The sequence below is a fragment of the Eucyclogobius newberryi genome, unplaced genomic scaffold (assembly GCF_026437365.1).
Source record: "Eucyclogobius newberryi isolate DKJ021-1_F unplaced genomic scaffold, fEucNew1.0.hap1 SCAF_1, whole genome shotgun sequence".
NCBI classification, from domain to species: Eukaryota; Metazoa; Chordata; class Actinopteri; order Gobiiformes; family Gobiidae; genus Eucyclogobius; species Eucyclogobius newberryi.
In genome coordinates, this window is record NW_027315723.1 from 21,884,671 (window position 1) to 21,903,720 (window position 19,050).

Consider the following 19,050-nt stretch of genomic DNA (forward strand, 5'->3'; position numbering starts at 1 on the left):
TTGTTCTAGACCTCGTTTAGTCCTGATTTAGACTTGGTTCGGTCTTGTTCTAGACCTCGTTTAGTCCTGATTTAGACGTGGTTCGGTCTTGTTCTAGTCCTCGTTTAGTCCTGATTTTAACTTGGTTCGGTCCTGTTCTAGTCCTCGTTTAGTCCTGATTTAGACTTGGTTCGGTCCTGTTCTAGTCCTCGTTTAGTCCTGATTTAGACTTGGTTCGGTCTTGTTCTAGTCCTCGTTTAGTCCTGATTTAGACTTGGTTCGGTCTTGTTCTAGTCCTCGTTTAGTCCTGATTTAGACTTGGTTCGGTCCTGTTCTAGTCCTCGTTTAGTCCTGATTTAGACTTGGTTCGGTCTTGTTCTAGTCCTCGTTTAGTCCTGATTTAGACGTGGTTCGGTCTTGTTCTAGTCCTCGTTTAGTCCTGATTTAGACTTGGTTCGGTCTTGTTCTAGTCCTCGTTTAGTCCTGATTTAGACTTGGTTCGGTCCTGTTCTAGTCCTCGTTTAGTCCTGATTTAGACTTGGTTCGGTCTTGTTCTAGTCCTCGTTTAGTCCTGATTTAGACTTGGTTCGGTCCTGTTCTAGACCTCGTTTAGTCCTGATTTAGACTTGGTTCGGTCTTGTTCTAGTCCTCGTTTAGTCCTGATTTAGACTTGGTTCGGTCCTGTTCTAGTCCTCGTTTAGTCCTGATTTAGACTTGGTTCGGTCCTGTTCTAGACCTCGTTTAGTCCTGATTTAGACTTGGTTCGGTCTTGTTCTAGACCTCGTTTAGTCCTGATTTAGACTTGGTTCGGTCTTGTTCTAGACCTCGTTTAGTCCTGATTTAGACGTGGTTCGGTCTTGTTCTAGTCCTCGTTTAGTCCTGATTTTAACTTGGTTCGGTCCTGTTCTAGTCCTCGTTTAGTCTTGATTTAGACTTGGTTCGGTCCTGTTCTAGTCCTCGTTTAGTCCTGATTTAGACTTGGTTCGGTCTTGTTCTAGTCCTCGTTTAGTCCTGATTTAGACTTGGTTCGGTCCTGTTCTAGTCCTCGTTTAGTCCTGATTTAGACTTGGTTCGGTCTTGTTCTAGTCCTCGTTTAGTCCTGATTTAGACTTGGTTCGGTCCTGTTCTAGACCTCGTTTAGTCCTGATTTAGACTTGGTTCGGTCCTGCTCTAGTCCTCGTTTAATCCTGATTTAGACTTGGTTCGGTCCTGTTCTAGACCTCGTTTAGTCCTGATCTAGTCCAGATTTATTTTATTTTTTATTTCGATGTGATGAACGCACTTAAATGTGTTTCTCTGATTGGAATATTGACCCTTGACTTTTCATTCAGAGCTGGACAGAATGAGGCTGCCTCCTTGTGGTAAAGGTCACAACCACATCTGCTTCTGCTCTTTATCTTACATCATGTTCAGCCACTGTGAATATGTTCTTGAGCAACACACTTCATCTCGTCTGTTTGAATGAATACTGGAGATTCAAGGAGACATAGCCAAGGAAGACGTGGAGAAAATGTAGTAAAAACTAAACAAACCCCACGTTCACACGAAAATTCAATCAAAAACAAAATAGAACTAAAAAAACATTGATGCATCAAAAGGAAAAAAAATATCAAAACTACATAAATTAATCATTCATTTATTTATATTTTTTCTATGTTTATTTCTTATATTATCTCATATTTATTTCTAATTTATTAAGTCCTTTATTTTATTTGTTTATATACATATTATATTTTCTTTTACATTTTTATTCATCATTTTGTTAGATTTACATTTATTGTTACATACATTTTATTAGATTTACATTTATTGTTACATACATTTTATTAGATTTACATGTATTGTTACATACATTTTATTAGATTTACATTTATTGTTACATACATTTTATTAGATTTACATTTATTGTTACATACATTTTATTAGATTTACATTTATTGTTACATATATTTTATTAGATTTACATTTATTGTTACATACATTTTATTAGATTTACATTTATTGTTACATATATTTTATCCATCGCAGGTGTTTTTTGGAGTAAAAATGTATTCATTTATATTTTTTATAATTTATTAGGTCCTTTATTTTATTCATATGTATGTTATATTTCCTTGTCATTTTGTTACATCTAGATTTATTGTTACATACATTTTAGCCATTGCATGTGTTTTTTGTAGTGAAAATGTATGTATTGTGATTTGTAGCAGCATAAGTTACTATTTCTGTGAGACAATCTGGGCCAACTTTAACAAACAATTGTCACATTTGTTTAAGATCATCAAAGATTCATCATGTTTTTGGTGCAATGACTTATGCTAATGTGTTGCCTAAATACAGCCAAATGCTTTTACTTTGAAGAGGACTCAATGTTTAGTGATGACTTCTTGACGTCATCTTTTATGGCCAATCTGCTGCACTTTACACAGGCCTATTATAAATTAGGTACAGAAAGAAGAGCTTTTGGACAACTCTGCACTTGCACACGATCCAATGTTTTACCCAATTACATAAAAAATGACATTTCCATCATCGTTTTACGCACAAGACTGAAAACTTACGGCACATCATAAACCATCTTTACAGGCCTTTTCACTGGCTGTTTACTGTATCGTGCACACCAGAAATCTGACTTCTGGAGTTATCAGATTACTGCGATGCCATGTAAACAGTTGAGTAATTGGATTTCTGTCACAATTGGGTTTTGCCATGAACATTATTTTCAAAAAGGGCAAACAAATAAAAAATAATAAAAGATTGAAACCGTCTCCAAAAACCTACTAATAAACTCCCACGTGTCACCAGGTGTTTTTGACCATCAGAATACTTTTGTGCCTGTAAAACATACACACAAATCCAAAAATAAACTGATCTTATTATTGTTATCTGATGATGACTGTTATCTGACTGTAGTTGTGATCTGATTATGTTTATATCTGATTTGTGCCGTGTAAAAGTATTGTTTGCGGCGTGCATGAGTGGACGTGAGTGGACAGGATGTGTGGTGTCATTCGTTCTCTGATCATCCTCTGATAGTGTCACGTGAGTGTCCGGTCGCCGTTACGTTCCCGCAACTCACGCGGCCTCGTTCATTAAGCCGCATTCCCCGTCACCGGCCCTCCCCCCCCCTCATTTGAATGCTGCTATTAGAAAGAGAAATGGACGATCGCTTCCCCGGAGAAAGTGGGTGTGTCCGCCTGACGTCCTGTTACACAATAAACGACGCGCGGCAGCGGCGATCGGGACGCGCGCGAGCCAAAACGGCGCAAACCGACACGCGCAACTCCCGAACCCGCAGAGATACCGTCGTAACCAACGCACACGTATCTTCAAACGCGCCCCCCGGCAGCGCAAATCTTTACGGGTGAATGATGGAGGATGAGGCACAGTGGGTTCGTTTTGCGCGGTGGTTTGCGGACAGTGAAAGAAACGCGCGCAAACGCCAGTGACGAATATGGGGGATAAAACGGGCCATAATCGTGCAATAAAGTGATTCTTCTGCAGCAGCAATGTGTCCTCTTCCCGTAAGCTGCCATTTCTACCTCTCTCCCCGAGTGCGTGGAGCCCGGGGTTGCCAGATTCACAAAAAGAGCCTAAAAAGTCACGCAAGTATGTTAAAGGAGACGTATTATGCTTTTTTTTTGAGTTACTTGTACTGAACTGTAACTCAATATCATCATTTTGCATAGAATTTGTTACAAAATATTTCCCCTTTAATAAAATAGTCAATTAGTGTTGCCACTGACTTTTAATCACACATATTTAACATTAATAACAGCTGTAAAACATTAATTGACTTATAACTGGGTCTATTATCGTGAAACAGAACCAAAAAGGCTAAAAGAACATGAAAGTGCGACGAGAAAGCCTAAAAGACGCATCCCGTGATCAAAAGAGCACAGCGAGTGTATCATTTATAATAAAACTGTTACAAAAAAAAAGTTTGTTGGAGCTGTTAGAAAGAAAGAGGTTATGTTAGAAATGTTTAAATAGGGGAATGAGGTGATATTTTTGCCCTTTTGTGATTGGTTTTAGTTTAAATCCTTGTGCACTCGTCAGCTTGTCACAGGTATGCGCCGCACAGACGTTTGGCCCGAGGGACAATCGACTTCCAGAGCCCGACAGACACATTTCACATTTGTCCCATAACCAAACCTCAACTAACATGTTTAAAGACATGTTGATTCCGTTGATCAAAGTTGATTTAGCATCACAGGGGAAATGTGATGCTAAATGAGTGTTTCATCTGTGTTTCCTCATCAACACATCATCGTGGTTTCCTTAAAGTTGTAATTTGATGTTTGAGTTACTCCTGTTTTGTCTTCTGTTCTGGACTTGTAGCAATTATTTGACAAATGAAGACTCTCAGTGACACACGTGGGTAAAAGTAAAATGGCAACTTTTCAAGACTAAAACACGATCCGCTGCTTGTTACATTGAAATGTCACCATGAAGAGGCAGTAATAAAGGCTTTATAACGTTAAGTGACTGCCAACAGAGTGTATTTCCATCATTACTGGGTCTGTTATCATGAAACAGAACATAACAGTTACTCATTTTGCAACATGCAAGTGCAGGGCTTATCATCAGTTCTGCAGTTTTGAACAAGAAGTCACTGAACCTGCTTCAATTACAAAGCTGCTTCAGATCAATATTTGGATTTACACCGAGCAAATGATCACAGAATCACCAAAGCAAGTTCCTGGCCTGGGAATTTTGTTCACTGATAATGGAAATAATCCTTTTCTGATCCTGATTCTGATTCTGATGAAAATGATGATCTACTTATATTATAGTTCAATTGTGCCTGAAAAAAAAGTGCCTGAAAAAAGCATAGTATGCCTCCTTTTACACATTTTTGTCTGAATATAGTTGCCAAGGTAATTTTGGTCAACATTGCCCCCACTGAAAAAAACAAGAAAAATAAGAACATTCTGCACTACATCTGTAAATTCAACTGTACACACATTTATATATTTATATATATATATATATATATATATATATATTTCATGTGCAATCTATGTGCCGTCGTGACACATGTTCATGTGCAATTACTGTCGTGATCACGTGCAATGGTATTTATTTGTCTATGGGAGTTTTTGTTTATAGGAGATCTACTGAAAGTGTTTTTCAGACTTCCTATAAGTGATCTGTTCTTTTCTTCTGTATCTACCTGCGTTGCACCAATGAAATTTCCCCATGTGGGACAATAAAGGAATATCTCGTTGCAGATTTAAATAGTTTGTTCTTTTTGACTTTATATAGGTCGTTTCATCATTGTTCATTGTTTTAAAAAGTCAAAACAAGTTCTTATGTTTGATAATTCTGTTCACTGCCAACAGCAACAAACCTTTTCTGATTCTGATTCTAAAGAAAAAAAAGTACAAGCTCAAAGCCGCTGGAACGAACGGACGTGGCAACCCCTGGCCGCGTTCTTTTCGTAGTCCTCCGCAGAGGGCTCGCGCTTTAGAAAGAGGGGGGAGGGGACTAAACGCTGTCACAAACCCGCCTTTCACCCGCGCGGAAAATCGCCCCGACGTCGAATCAAACCCACGCGCCTCTCGGTTCGGCAGAAAACGCGCACACCTCGCTCAAAACCCGCCGGCGAGCGCGGCACTACTTCTCCCTCGCGCGGAGCAGACGACGGCGCGGGGGACGTGCTTTACGCAGCCGGGCCTCGTTTTCTTCCTCGTTTCGCGCGTGCGCTCGTCGGCGAATCATGGAGGCGGCCCTCTTCCTGGTGGATAAACAGTGACAGCTACAGGGCAGCCGCGAGCCCCAACACACACACTACACACTCACTCACTCACTCACTCACACACACACACACACACGCGCGCGGCACGGCACGGGCTCGCTCTCCGGCGCGCTCGCCCTGCCAAAACAACCCCCCTCGCGCGCGCACACAACAAAAAATGGCTTCGGACCGCTCGCACATCGCGCAGCTGACCTCGGGTAAGTGCACACACGGGCGTCGGCGAGTGCGTCACGTTTGGTTTTTTAAAAATGCTCGCGTCGGTGTCCTCCTCTCTCCCCCTAACGCCGCGGTCCTCCTCTCTGTCCTCCCCCCCTCCCGCTTCTCTCCCGACAGAGCTCTACTTCCTAATCGCGAGGTTTTTAGAAGCCGGACCGTGTCAAGACTCGGCGCAGGTTTGTTTGTTTCCCTTCTCTGCTCTGCTGCGAAATGGACGCGGCGTTGTAACGTGTGCTCCCCCCGTTTTCGCAGAGCCTGATACGCGAGGCGGAGGAGAAGGAGGTGAGAGCCCGCGGAGCAGCAGCAGCGGCGCCGCGGAGGACGCTTCCCCCGCCGCCGCGCGCGCCTGCACTACTACTACTACTACTACGCGTTAAAAACATAAGCATAATCAACATTGCACGCATATAAACGACACTTTCCACGGTTTTACGGATCGTGACGCGTTTGTTTCCCCCTCCTCTCTCTCTCTCTGTGCAGCTGCTGCCCAAACGCGTGGACTGGACGGGGCAGGAACACCCGGGGACGTACGAGAATTTGGTGAGCACCGGCGCGCGCGCCACGGCCGAGGGAAAAGTTTGCACGGGGCGACACAAGAATTGAATTTCCCGCAATTTTTAAATCCGCTGGTAAAGTCAAAAGTGTGTGAGGAAGTGTTTTGTATGAGGCAAGTTTTGATGCGTGATGACGTGTTTGCGGTGGCGTGGGGGTGGGGGGCTCGTGTCTCACCTTCGCGTGGATGTTTTGTGGGGACCACGGCACGCGCACTAACGGGATTAATAGTTGATGGTGTAAATAAATGTTGATACGTCACGAGTGTTGTGTTGTGGCGCGAGGGTCCGGGGGGGGGGGGGTAGGGACTCACACGGGGAACACACGCGCGGTGGGAGGGCAAAGAGTTACAGAACAGCACTTTTGAGAAGAAATATAAACATTGTCTCAAGCGCAGAGAGGTTCCGGTTTGTGCCACGCGCGCGCCGCCGCTGCTTCCGCCACGGTTTGTTTTCCTCCCCGTGGACGTTTCTCATCTCATTCCACGACCTGCACACGGATTGTGGCAGTGTGAGACGATGAGAGGTGACACGCCATTACCACGCAACGATCTCACGCGCTAATTGTGATGTCAACACAAAAAAAGCACGTCTATTACGCATGGGGGCGTGGAAGGAATTCATCATGGCTTTTATGTTTTTTTTCTTGTCTCTTTGGTGTTTTCGAGTTGTCCAAGCAGTTATTCAGCTGTTATTACGCCCCAAACGAAGCAAATAATTAAAATTTATTTTAAAATGCGCAAACGCGGCGTGGAGAGGCGCGCGCGTTTGGCACGGGGCGGTTTTACGCACGGCTCGTGACACTTGCCGTGAGCAGGACGTGGGGAGTGTGTTAAAGTACGTTAAAGGTGTTATTGACAGAGGATGTGCGTGTATGTGCGTGGTTTCTCCCTCTGCGTGGCCGTAGCTCGCTCCTCCTTCATGCTGCGTGTTCAGCTTTTGTGCTTAGAATCCACGCATTAAAACGCACCGCGGATGGTTTTTATTCTTAATTACTCGTGACTTGAGATCGTTTGGCGCGTTTTGTCTGGACTCTTGTCTTGTCGTGTTGTGTGTGTGTGTGACTGTGTATGTGTGTATGTGTGTGTGGTTTTGGAGAGAAAGGGGTTGGACTCGCGTGGATCGACGTTGCTTCCACGAATTATTTTGTGGCGCTTTATTAATTAAATGCCATTGGTTAATTAAGACGCGCAATTACTCACGTTGGCCTGTTGCTTAACAGATAAAGGTGCGTTTAGACATTGAATTGCATTTTTTAATCTGGAATCGTGTTCGAATCTTTGTTTTTCCGCCATATTTTGCACATTTTTGGTGTATTTTCAAACGCAAGAGCAAATAAAGATGCGTTGGCCTGGTTACAGATGTGTTTCAAATATCATTCTGTCAGTTTGTGTCCGTTCTTCTGGTACAAATCTAAGTCCTGGAAGAGTTCATTTGCACAAACTGATAAGTATTTATCTATCATTTGCAATAAAAATGTCGAGTGTTTTGTAAAGCTGAATTAATTTGACTGCTTTATTATTATTCCATCCCCGCGTGAGCAAATCTCCTCCACTGCTGTCTGTTGTTAATAATATTAATAACATTCTCTTAGTTTCTATCATCCGATCTCTTCATTTGTCTGCTGAAGGCTCTGAATCGCGTCTCGTCCGTCACGCGCGGAGCCAGTTGTCAATACGCACGAGCTCAGAGCGCAACACGTGCGTCCCGGAGCGCCATGTTGAAAGCAATTAACACACTTCATTAAGAGCGTGCGTGCGTCCTCGCGTGCGTTCAAGAACCGCGTGCGTCCTCTCGTTTTTCAGGCTCTTATCTGATCGTGTCGACTGTAGTGTCCAGAGTAATCGGTTAATCGATGATCGTATACATTCAGAGTACAATACAATCTGAAAATAATAAAGCTTAATAATAAACGTGACCATTTTAGAAGCAAAATTAATCAGTTTAAGTAATAAAAAAACAACAACGCATAAATAGACAAATGTTGATTTGTATGCAGAATATCGATCAATGTGAATTAAGGAAAACGGAAGATGTCACTGTTTGGTCACGGTCTCTATGTAAATAGTGAGTAATCGTTAAATCCTCACGCACTGATCGTTTCGTGAATCCCCCGGTGATGAGACTAAGCGCGCGTGCCAAAAATACTCTGCGGCGCATTTCCGTTTGCCATCGGGCTCGCGGCGCACAACACTCGCGCCTCGTGAAACTGCTGGGCTATTTGAGCCACGGCCGTGTTTCTGACGTTATTATTTCCCCATGTCGTGTGCTGCTGTAGTATGTCCGCGGCGGGAGAGGGAGGCTCGCGGTGTGTGACGCGGTGTGTGCCTCGTGGTTGGAGCAGCGTGGGGTTTGGCGCGTCGTTGCCACGCCCCCCTGCGCTGCTCCTCTCTCCTCCTCCCCCCCCCCCCTCTCTCCTCCTCTCCTCTCTCCTCCTCCTCCCCCTCTCTCCTCCTCTCCTCTCTCCTCCTCTCCACGGTGATGGGGAGGTTTGGGGGAGGCGTGTGATGCGGATTCTGCCCGTGACCTTGTAATTAACGCAGAGGTAAAAGGAGCACGCGCGTCAGGTCCATCTGGAATCGCAGTTTAATGGGATTTGTATTAATTATACACTGCGCTGGTCATATTCTTCTTTGTATGGGAGAGTAATCGATAACTACAATGTCTAAAAGCGGATTCAGATAAAGCCTTATCGGTGAAGTGATTAATTGATTGATTGATTTATCAATATAATTACACGTATTGCAAATTGGTTAAAATAATAAAACTCTGTAATAATTCTGTACCTTTGATATATGGCAGCTCATCTAGCTATTATTGTTTTGATTAACAGTTTTGTTTTTCAGAAAGGTGTGAATATGAGATTATGTAGAACATTTCACCAGAGAAACTCTTCATAGAGCATTCAGAACAGTTTTTATTATTTCATTATTATTATTTATTTTTTTGATATTTTTTTGGGTAATATGAATCCTTTCTTACTCAGAAATGATTCATATTACTCAGAAAGTCTGAGTCATCAAACATCTCAGACTCTGGCAGGCTTTGAGTCTGTGTTCAGTTCAGGAAATGATTATTCAATTACTAATGAATCAGGACTATTTATTTGTTCTAATCAATTAGTGATTAATGTGATTGATCACTTAATTGATCACTTAATTATTTACTTTACTTTACTTATTATATTACTTTATTAATTCCTAATATTTTAAAACCTGTTCCTTTATCGTTCGTCCACCATCCATCATAGCCTTTGCGTCCAAAGAAAGTATACATGAGGGTCGTGGACATTTGTGCCTCGACTTAAGATTTGATTTTGATTTTGATTTCAAGTTTGAGTCAAACACTGATGTTATTGTCAAAAAGCCGACTTTGCCCTTTTAATGTCTGTGACACAATGTTGTGTGATTTGTTATCTTTATATAATTAAAGTACAAAACAGAGGTGGTCCATTGTTATTGGACTTGTTGTTTGTCGCTCTCTTTCACTTGTGTCTTTCGTATGTTTTTACAAATGATTGGTACAGTTATAGTTCTGACTCTGAGTCCGGGCCCGTGCGTTCTCCTTGTAGTTTTCCTTGTAGTAAAATGCTAATCTAAACCGGCGTGTGGTTGTGGTGCAGGTGAAGCTTTACCGTCACATCCGCTCGGACCACCTGCTGGAGATCTGCTCGCGCGTGTGCCCGCTGCTGGAGAAGGAGGTGCCCGCCAGCGTGCCCGGCCTGTGCAGCCTGCTCGGGGCCGGACGACAGAATCTGCTGCGCACAGACAAAAGTGAGTGAGCGGCGCCGGGACCAGTGTCGGCCGCAGCTGCGCGAGAAGCCAAGGATATGCACTATATGCACTATATACATGTTACATAACGTAATTAAACATGCAGTACACATGATTTACTACACATAATCATAATGCAACATGGGCAGTAGGAAATACAATCCAAATGTATGTAACGTTTGATACATATTTGTATTTTTATATATACAAGTAGAATGATCTATTCCACTGTGTAGTCTCTGTATATGATTATATGATCTTTATGAATGTGTTTTCCAGGTTGCAAACATGTGGTGTGGAAAGGCTCAGCTCTGGCTGCGCTTCACTGTGGGAGACCACCAGAGCCTCCCATCATCTTTGGGAGCCCCCCTAATATCGGTAAAGTGCAGTTTGGTGTCACATATTTGTTACTGGAGTTTCATTTATATATTTTATCCACATGACGTCATCATTACGGCTCAGGGTTCAGCTCAGTGTAAGTGAAGCCTTCAGTGTGTGGGTTTAGAAGATGGAGATGAGAGTGGCTCAAATACACAGTAAAACCTGATGGACTTTCTTGACTTTGTGTGTAGTAGTAGTTGTGTAGTGTAGTCTGTAGTAGTAGTTGTGTTGTGTTGTGTAGTGTAGTGTGTAGTAGTAGTTGTGTAGTGTGTCAGTGTCCTCTGCAGTGTCACACTCTTGTGTTGGAGGATAAACTCAAGTGTCTTGAGGTGAAAGAAGATGCATGAGGCTGGAGTTCTAGTGCAGAAGTTTATGTACATCAGTGTTGCAGCTGGAGACGTTCAAGGCTCTGGTGTCGAGTGTTACACGTATGACGTAAGACTCTCTGCACATGTTTACATGTTTACATGTTTCCCCCGTCGGACCCAGAGCATGTTCTGGTCTTGGTCAGTAGCAGCAGGACTTTACCTGGAGCAAGAGCTGGAGATGGGTCCTAGACAGGTTCAGCAGCACTGAAGGATGGGTCAAATGCAGAGGATGAATATAAAGTGTACTTAACCTGTTCAGTGTGTTAAAGGTGCTTCACTTGGGAATTTATTTAAAATATGTTGTTTTTATATGTGTAGTTACACAGAGTTGGGACTTAAAGGGAAACTATGCTGTTATTTACATTCAAAAACACTTCCTTCCTGTTTAAGCCTCTCTCTGGTCTCTCACTTGTCTCTCTCTGGTCTCTCACTTGTCTCTCTCTGGTCTCTCTGGTCTCTCACTTGTCTCTCTCTGGTCTCTCTGGTCTCTCACTTGTCTCTCTGGTCTCTCTCTGGTCTCTCTCTGGTCTCTCTCTGGTCTCTCTCTGGTCTCTCACTTGTCTCTCTCTGGTCTCTCTCTGGTCTCTCACTTGTCTCTCACTTGTCTCTCTCTGGTCTCTCACTTGTCTCTCTCTTGTCTCTCACTTGTCTCTCTCTTGTCTCTCACTTGTCTCTCACTTGTCTCTCACTTGTCTCTCACTTGTCTCTCACTTGTCTCTCTCTTGTCTCTCACTTGTCTCTCTCTTGTCTCTCTCTTGTCTCTCTCTTGTCTCTCTCTTGTCTCTCTCTTGTCTCTCACTTGTCTCTCACTTGTCTCTCTCTTGTCTCTCACTTGTCTCACACTTGTCTCTCTGGTCTCTCTCTGGTGTCTCTCTGGCTCACTTGTCTCTCTCGGTCTCTCTGGTCTCACTCTCATCACTCCGGTTTCTCTTTCTCTGTCTCACTTTTGTCTCTCTGGTCTCTCTCTGGTCTCACTTGTCTCTCTCTGGTCTCTCTGTCTCACTGGTCTCTGGTCTCTCTCTGTCTCACTTGACTCTCTCTTGTCTCTCTCTGTCTCACTTGACTCTCTTGTCTCTCTCTGGTCTCTCTCTGTCTCACTTGTCTCTTTCTGGTCTGTCTATCTCACTTGTCTCTCTCTGGTCTGTCTGTCTCACTTGTCTCTCTCTGCTCTCTCTGTCTCACTTGTCTCTCTTTGGTCTCTCCGTCTCACTTGTCTCTCTGGTCTCTCTCTGGTCTCTCTGGTCTCTCTCTGGTCTCACTTGTCTCTCTCTGGTCTCTCTCTGTCTCACTTGTCTCTTTCTGGTCTCTGTCTCACTTGTCTCTATGTGGTCTCTCTCTGTCTCACTTGTCTCTCTCTGGTCTCTCTGTCTCACTTGTCTCTCTGTCTCACTTGTCTCTCTCTGGTCTCTCTGGTCTCTCTCTGGTCTCACTTGTCTCTCTCTGGTCTCTCTCTGTCTCACTTGTCTCTTTCTGGTCTCTGTCTCACTTGTCTCTATGTGGTCTCTCTCTGTCTCACTTGTCTCTCTCTGGTCTCTCTGTCTCACTTGTCTCTCTGTCTCACTTGTCTCTCTCTGGTCTCTCTGTCTCACTTGTCTCTCTCTGGTATCTCTGGTCTCTCTGTCTCACTTGTCTCTCTGTCTTACTTGTCTCTCTCTATGGTCTCTCTGTCTCACTTGTCTCTCTCTGGTCTCTCTGTCTCACTTGTCTCTCTGGTATCTCTGGTCTCTCTGTCTCACTTGTCTCTCTCTGGTATCTCTGGTCTCTCTGTCTCACTTGTCTCTCTCTGTCTTACTTGTCTCTCTCTATGGTCTCTGTCTCACTTGTCTCTCTCTGGTCTCTCTGGTCTCTCTGTCTCACTTGTCTCTCTCTGGTCTCTCCGTCTCACTTGTCTCTCTGTCTCACTTGTCTCTCTCTGGTCTCTCTGTCTCACTTGTCTCTCTCTGGTATCTCTGGTCTCTCTGTCTCACTTGTCTCTCTCTGTCTTACTTGTCTCTCTCTATGGTCTCTCTGTCTCACTTGTCTCTCTCTGGTCTCTCTGTCTCACTTGTCTCTCTGGTATATCTGGTCTCTCTGTCTCACTTGTCTCTCTCTGGTATCTCTGGTCTCTCTGTCTCACTTGTCTCTCTCTGTCTTACTTGTCTCTCTCTATGGTCTCTCTGTCTCACTTGTCTCTCTCTGGTCTCTCTGTCTCACTTGTCTCTCTGGTATCTCTGGTCTCTCTGTCTCACTTGTCTCTCTCTGTCTCACTTGTCTCTCTCTATGGTCTCTCTGTCTCACTTGTCTCTCTCTGGTCTCTCTGGTCTCTCCGTCTCACTTGTCTCTCTCTGGTCTCTCCGTCTCACTTGTCTCTCTCTGGTCTCTCCGTCTCACTTGTCTCTCTCTGGTCTCTCTGTTTCACTTGTCTCTCTCTGGTCTCTCCGTCTCACTTGTCTCTCTGTCTCACTCTGGTCTCTCCGTCTCTGTGTCCCCAGTGGAGACGAGTCACAGTCGGCGTCTCAACGGCTCGTACCGACAGAGGCAGCTGGTGCCCACAGCCGTGTATCAGCACATGAAGATGCACAAGAGGATCCTGGGACACCTGTCGTCGGTGTACTGCGTGACCTTCGACAGGACGGGCCGCCGCGTCTTCACGGTAAAGCGCCGCGTCCCACACGGCACGAGAACATGCTTAGTTTGAAAAGAAGAGCTGTGGCAACTAATCTTAAGTGTTTGGATGCACGGTTTTGCTTTTAATAACGGGATTCTGTTCAAAGTTCACATTTTAAACACCAAAGAAAACTGAAAATTGACTCAAGGAAAGGCAAACTAATAAAGAGTCAAGTTTGCACAGATCTAAACTACAGTGTTGATAGTTTTTGTGCAGAATAAGACTGGATATTTTGTTGTTTGTGGAGGAAATGGGACTGATAATGTCACAGATGTTGTTCGGAAGAATATATTGTTGATATTAGAAGTATGTTGGTGATATTTCTGCACTTTAGTGGTTATTATGACTCTCCTTTCACCTCTGTCCGATATTTAAATCTCAAATAGAACATTTAAAGACAAGTAAAAAATGAGGTCTTCACTTTTGTCTCCATTGTTCACCCCTCATTCTGGTTGTGGTGTTTGTTTTGGTGACTGAAAGGTCTGTGGGCTCCTGCTTATGAGAGCGACTAAAGAGTAAATTTATAATGCGCCCAATTGTTTTCTTTTTGTGTAAAGAATAAAAATACCGTAAATAGTAAAGACTAGTCCGGACCTTTTACAGTTTCAGTCGTTGCCTCAGTTGATGCCGTTTTTGTTGGTTAGATGTTGGTATATTATGATTCGACTGTTTATTCCTGCACTCCGCTCTTATTCCACTGCGTTTCTTTGTCTTTACCTTGTCATTTGTGTGTTGAGGCGTGTAAAACGTACGTAATGCAGTTCTTTGTCGGTCGGTAGCCCTTGCACATCGTGGTTAACCAATAGAGATTTTATTTAAACCAGGAGAGGAGGTTTTGCAGCCTTGAATGTTGTTTGGAAATGGTTAACAAAGTGAGGAACATGTGCTGAGACGGCTTCAAGGACATCAAGGAAAATGAACACGACATGCAGCATAACCGTACATAATGGACACAATTATTTTTATTTTATATTTTTCTCAGTTTAGGGTTTTGAGTAAAAACTAGGGATGTAACATATTTTAGTAGCCGACTCGTTAATGCATTATTTTTCAGCCAATTGATTTTTGAGTTGTTGGTTTTTTTAATTACATCTTTAACAAAAGCAAAAACAAATAATTGAAATATGGTGACTGAAAGCTTCTAGATAAAAAACGCTTTTCAAATTCAGATAAACGTATAATAAAAATGCCTCTTATTGATAAAATTAAATGTGATTTATGTATTTTTTGTCATTACGCCGCATGGTTTGTCATACAAGCTCATTTGGAAAGTGTCTGTGTAATCCAGATAACAAAAACAATTACCCAAATGAGATTAACCCATTTATTGGTTCAGGTCTGGGTTTGGATCTAGTCCCACTGTAGCCCCTGCATCACACTATATGCAGTCCTTTTTGAAATCGATCACTTGATTAAGCCCTAAAAACACATTATTTCAAAGCAAATGAGCAAATGTAGGATTTTTTTGCTTCTATTCTGGATCATTTCCTGTTCAGATAAATGTCGCCCTAAAATGCTGAAACATGAATATTTTTGGGCGTTTTATTCAAATGATGCTGGTTTTCATCCGCAGGTTCATAAATACCGTGCGTCCTCTGGTGTGCCAACAAATACACACCCAAATGTATACAGTTTTCACAGCAATGTTAATAAATGAGGGCCATTGGCACTTTGCCCATTTGTGGATGAAAAAGATGACACAATTTAGATTTTTCTGCTGTCGAGACGTTCTGACCAATCAGCACTACGAGGCAGCTGCAGTAATGAGCCAGGTCAATAACGGCGATCGCTCGTATAAAATGCTGAAATTAAGATTTAATAATTAACAAGAACAATAGGAATGAGACCATAAAGGCAATCTACCGGGGCAAATCTTCTCGCCAGTTTTTATTGTACGTTGATAGACCTCATATTCGTGGCGTTCTGGTTATTTTTAGCTCTTTGAAAAAAGACGTTCTGTGCCATCAAAGCGTTCACCGCGGACGTGGCGCTGAGTATTTCTGACATTATACTGTCCTCTAGTGACACAAAACATGAGCCCAAACGTCTTGATACAAGTGTGATGTTTGAAGCCTGTGATGTTGAGGGGCCACGTTAGACAAGCAAACTCTGGGGGCACCTACAGGGGGCACCACATGGAAACATATTTAATTTTATGTTGTATTCAGACTTCAATATTTTCATTTTGATCAACAGTAATACAGTTCTAGTATATTCTTGTTTTTAAAGATTTCATTGGCATTGGAGAATAAAATAACTAACTCTTTTGAAGCATTAAAGTGTGTGTAACAATAAACTGTAACATTTAATACTAGGCCATAGATGATACCAAGTTAGCAATCAGTCTTTGGACCGAACCGCCCCATTTAAATTAAATAAACACAAACCGCTTAGCATATTTATGTGAATTTTATTGTTCACACATAAACACATAAATATTTGCTAAGATTTTTCTCGAACGCTCTGTGTGGCGCTGAACATAAAGAGTTTAGATAGATTAGGCAACACTCATGTGCACGATGACTTGAGGGAACTTGAACTTACAAAAGAAACAGTGACTTGACTCTCGTGACTCAGTGGCGCGAGTCTTACGTGTGACTTGCACATATGCCACTCGTCAACGTATGAGTGAAACGCATTCACTCCTTATCGTTATCGTATGATGTCAGGATGTCTTTGTTTACATTTGCACCTGAGCAACAGTTTGGTCCGGAGCGAGTGCACACACAAGGCTATTATTATTTATTATGTGTGCGTTTGTTTTACTCATTGTCAATAGTCAGTTTCCTTACGTTTCTGCAATTAAGAGAAGACCAAACTGAATGCTCTGATCTGACCTTTTAACCCGCACCCCGGCGACCTTACAGCGCCGCGTTACCTCGGCGACGTGTTTCGATGTCGCGTCCCGTTTACAGTTCTCAGAGTGTAACGCTCCACACCATTTTCAGCCGCGTTTCATTTCTTAAATCTCTAAAAATGGCTGTCGTCGTGGGGAGCAGATTGACTGTCTCCTCTCTCCCTCTCTTTCACTCCGTCGCTCTTTCTCTCTTCCTCTCCCTTCTCTTATCTCTCCCTCACCCGCGGCCCCTCCTTTGTTCCAACCCCCACCCGCCGACCATTCCTCATCATAACACAAGAAAACGTTTCCTCCGTGGTTCTGGCTAAGTGCCAAAATTAAAATTCACCGTGGCCTCCCCAGTCTCCCGCCGCACTGTCCCTCGTTTCTGTTTTTCCCTCTCACCGCGTCTCTCCTTACATCTCAAGATCGCCCTTATTTATACACTTGTGTTTTTGTGAGTTGACGCGTCCCCTTTTTGCTGCAGTGGCGAGCGCGCCGACGGGTTACTAAGCGCTTCATAACAACAACGTACTTTTAACCGTCGGGCGATCCGTATTCCAGTTTGCAAAGGTTCTCGTAAGCCATTGATTCAACGGTTTGCGAATCGACTCGTGTAAAACGAGCTCGAAACACTTGTTATCCGGACAATCGGGAAGCACAAATCACAAGTCGGACTTTGGCACTTTGGGAAAATACAGTTAAATAAGGGAAAATACAGTTGAAATACAGTTGAATGAGGGAAAATACAGTTGAAAATACAGTTAAATAAGAGAAAATACAGTTGAAATACAGTTGAATGAGGGAAAATACAGTTGAAAATACAGTTAAATAAGGGCAAATACAGTTGAAATACAGTTAAATAAGGGAAATTACAGTTGAATAGGCAAAATACAGTTGAATAAGGGAAAATACATTTGAAATGCAGTTAAATAAGGGAAAATACATTTGAAATGCAGTTAAATAAGGGAAAATACATTTGAAATGCAGTTAAATAAGGGAAAATACATTTGAAATGCAGTTAAATAAGGGAAAATACATTTGAAATGCAGTTAATTAAGGGAAAATACAGTTTAAATAAGGGCAAATACAGTTGAAATACAGTTGAAATACAGTTAAATAAGGGAAAATACAGGAACTAGTTTAAGTTTTGGGTGTTTTTGTGATTTTGTTGTTAGTGTTGAGGAGGAGACGAGAGGCTGAGGAGGTGGATTGTTTTGCTCCCGTGGCAGATTTGGTGTAAAAAGAGCTGCATCACAGACATACAGGATGTTAAAGAGCAGAGAGAGTGTATTTATTGGATTTAAAATTGACTACTTAAATGAAAAATAGGCTGGCTATTATAAACAGGCGACACCTCGCCTCCAGGCGAGGAGGAAAGACATCAAGTTGTATTGAAAGAAATCAAGTTGTATTGATGATCTGAAATGGAAATGGACTGATTTATGTTGTTACCTGGATGAATAAAGGTTAATAAACATTGGTCCGGTGCAGTGTGCTGATGTTTGCACTTTTTACTGTATCGGCTTAAATCTTCAACACGGGCTGATGTTTGGTTTGGTTTGACACGTTAAAGTGCCTTTTCCTTTTTACACTCCCCACAGTTGGAACAATACACAAACTGTTCTTAAAATTTGCAAACTTCCTTCTGTCTGTAATTTTAAACGTCTTTTGAAAGCTACATTGATTGTCAAATGGACACGCTTCAACCGACTTGTATTTGTTTTTTATTGTGGTTAATAAAAAAGGTAAATGCTTTCTTTGTGCTCCTTGTGCGGACAGAGCGTGATTGTCAAAGATGGCGTGACTCTCAACTGGTTTCTCCTGTGTAAATAAAATTGATAAAATTAAATAAATAAAATAATATTATTAAAACAGAATCAATTTAATAAATTTAAAAAATAAAATAAAATACAATAATAAATTCAATAAAACATGAACAAATTAAATGAATAAATGAAATAAAATAATTAAATAAAAAATAGCTTGACTAATTAATACATGCCGTTCAATTGTTAAAGTCTGACTCTTTCCTGCGGCGACATCGCAACACCCCATTTGCCCACAGTGACACCTCTGTTCAAAGGCGATATTGCGCTTCATTCCTCTTATCGCTGTTTCTCATTTATTCCGTCTCTCAAAAAAGATTCAAGAGATGAAAAGGACAAAAGATCCTCTCCGTCGGCTTCTCTCCTCAATGCGTGCGCTATCTCTAACATTACGCTGCCGTCACTTTTTAAAACCCCAACAAAACACTGAATCGGAGCCATTTGGGAGTAACCCGTCGCTGTCTGAAATGACGTGTGGTTTTAATGGAGGCTCGTGGGGGTCGTCGCCGCCGCGTTGCCTTCAAAAAACTTAAATTAATCAAGAAATTCCCAGTGTGAATCAGAACGTCTTTAAAGCCTTAACAAGCCGGAAGTGAAATTACCCATTTTCTCTGACGCTTTTGTCACATTTTTATCATAACATGTGAACACTTTGGTCTCCCGTATAAATAAACATCAAATGAGTCCATCATATTCTACGAGCACAATT

At 42.4% G+C, this 19,050-nt stretch overlaps 1 protein-coding gene across 1 annotated transcript in view; it reads left to right on the top strand.

Moving 5' to 3' along the window:
- Nucleotides 1–5,815: 5,815 nt before the first annotated feature.
- The window catches only part of phip (pleckstrin homology domain interacting protein), a 62,556-nt gene continuing 49,321 nt past the window's right edge, over nt 5,816–19,050 (top strand). Inside the window, exons 1-7 of the mRNA XM_072440149.1 lie at nt 5,816–5,937; nt 6,074–6,132; nt 6,209–6,238; nt 6,437–6,496; nt 10,130–10,280; nt 10,560–10,658; nt 13,501–13,661. Of these exons, the coding sequence (XP_072296250.1) occupies nt 5,898–5,937; nt 6,074–6,132; nt 6,209–6,238; nt 6,437–6,496; nt 10,130–10,280; nt 10,560–10,658; nt 13,501–13,661 (600 nt within the window). The 5' untranslated portion in view covers nt 5,816–5,897. The remainder of the gene's footprint in view (nt 5,938–6,073; nt 6,133–6,208; nt 6,239–6,436; nt 6,497–10,129; nt 10,281–10,559; nt 10,659–13,500; nt 13,662–19,050) is intronic.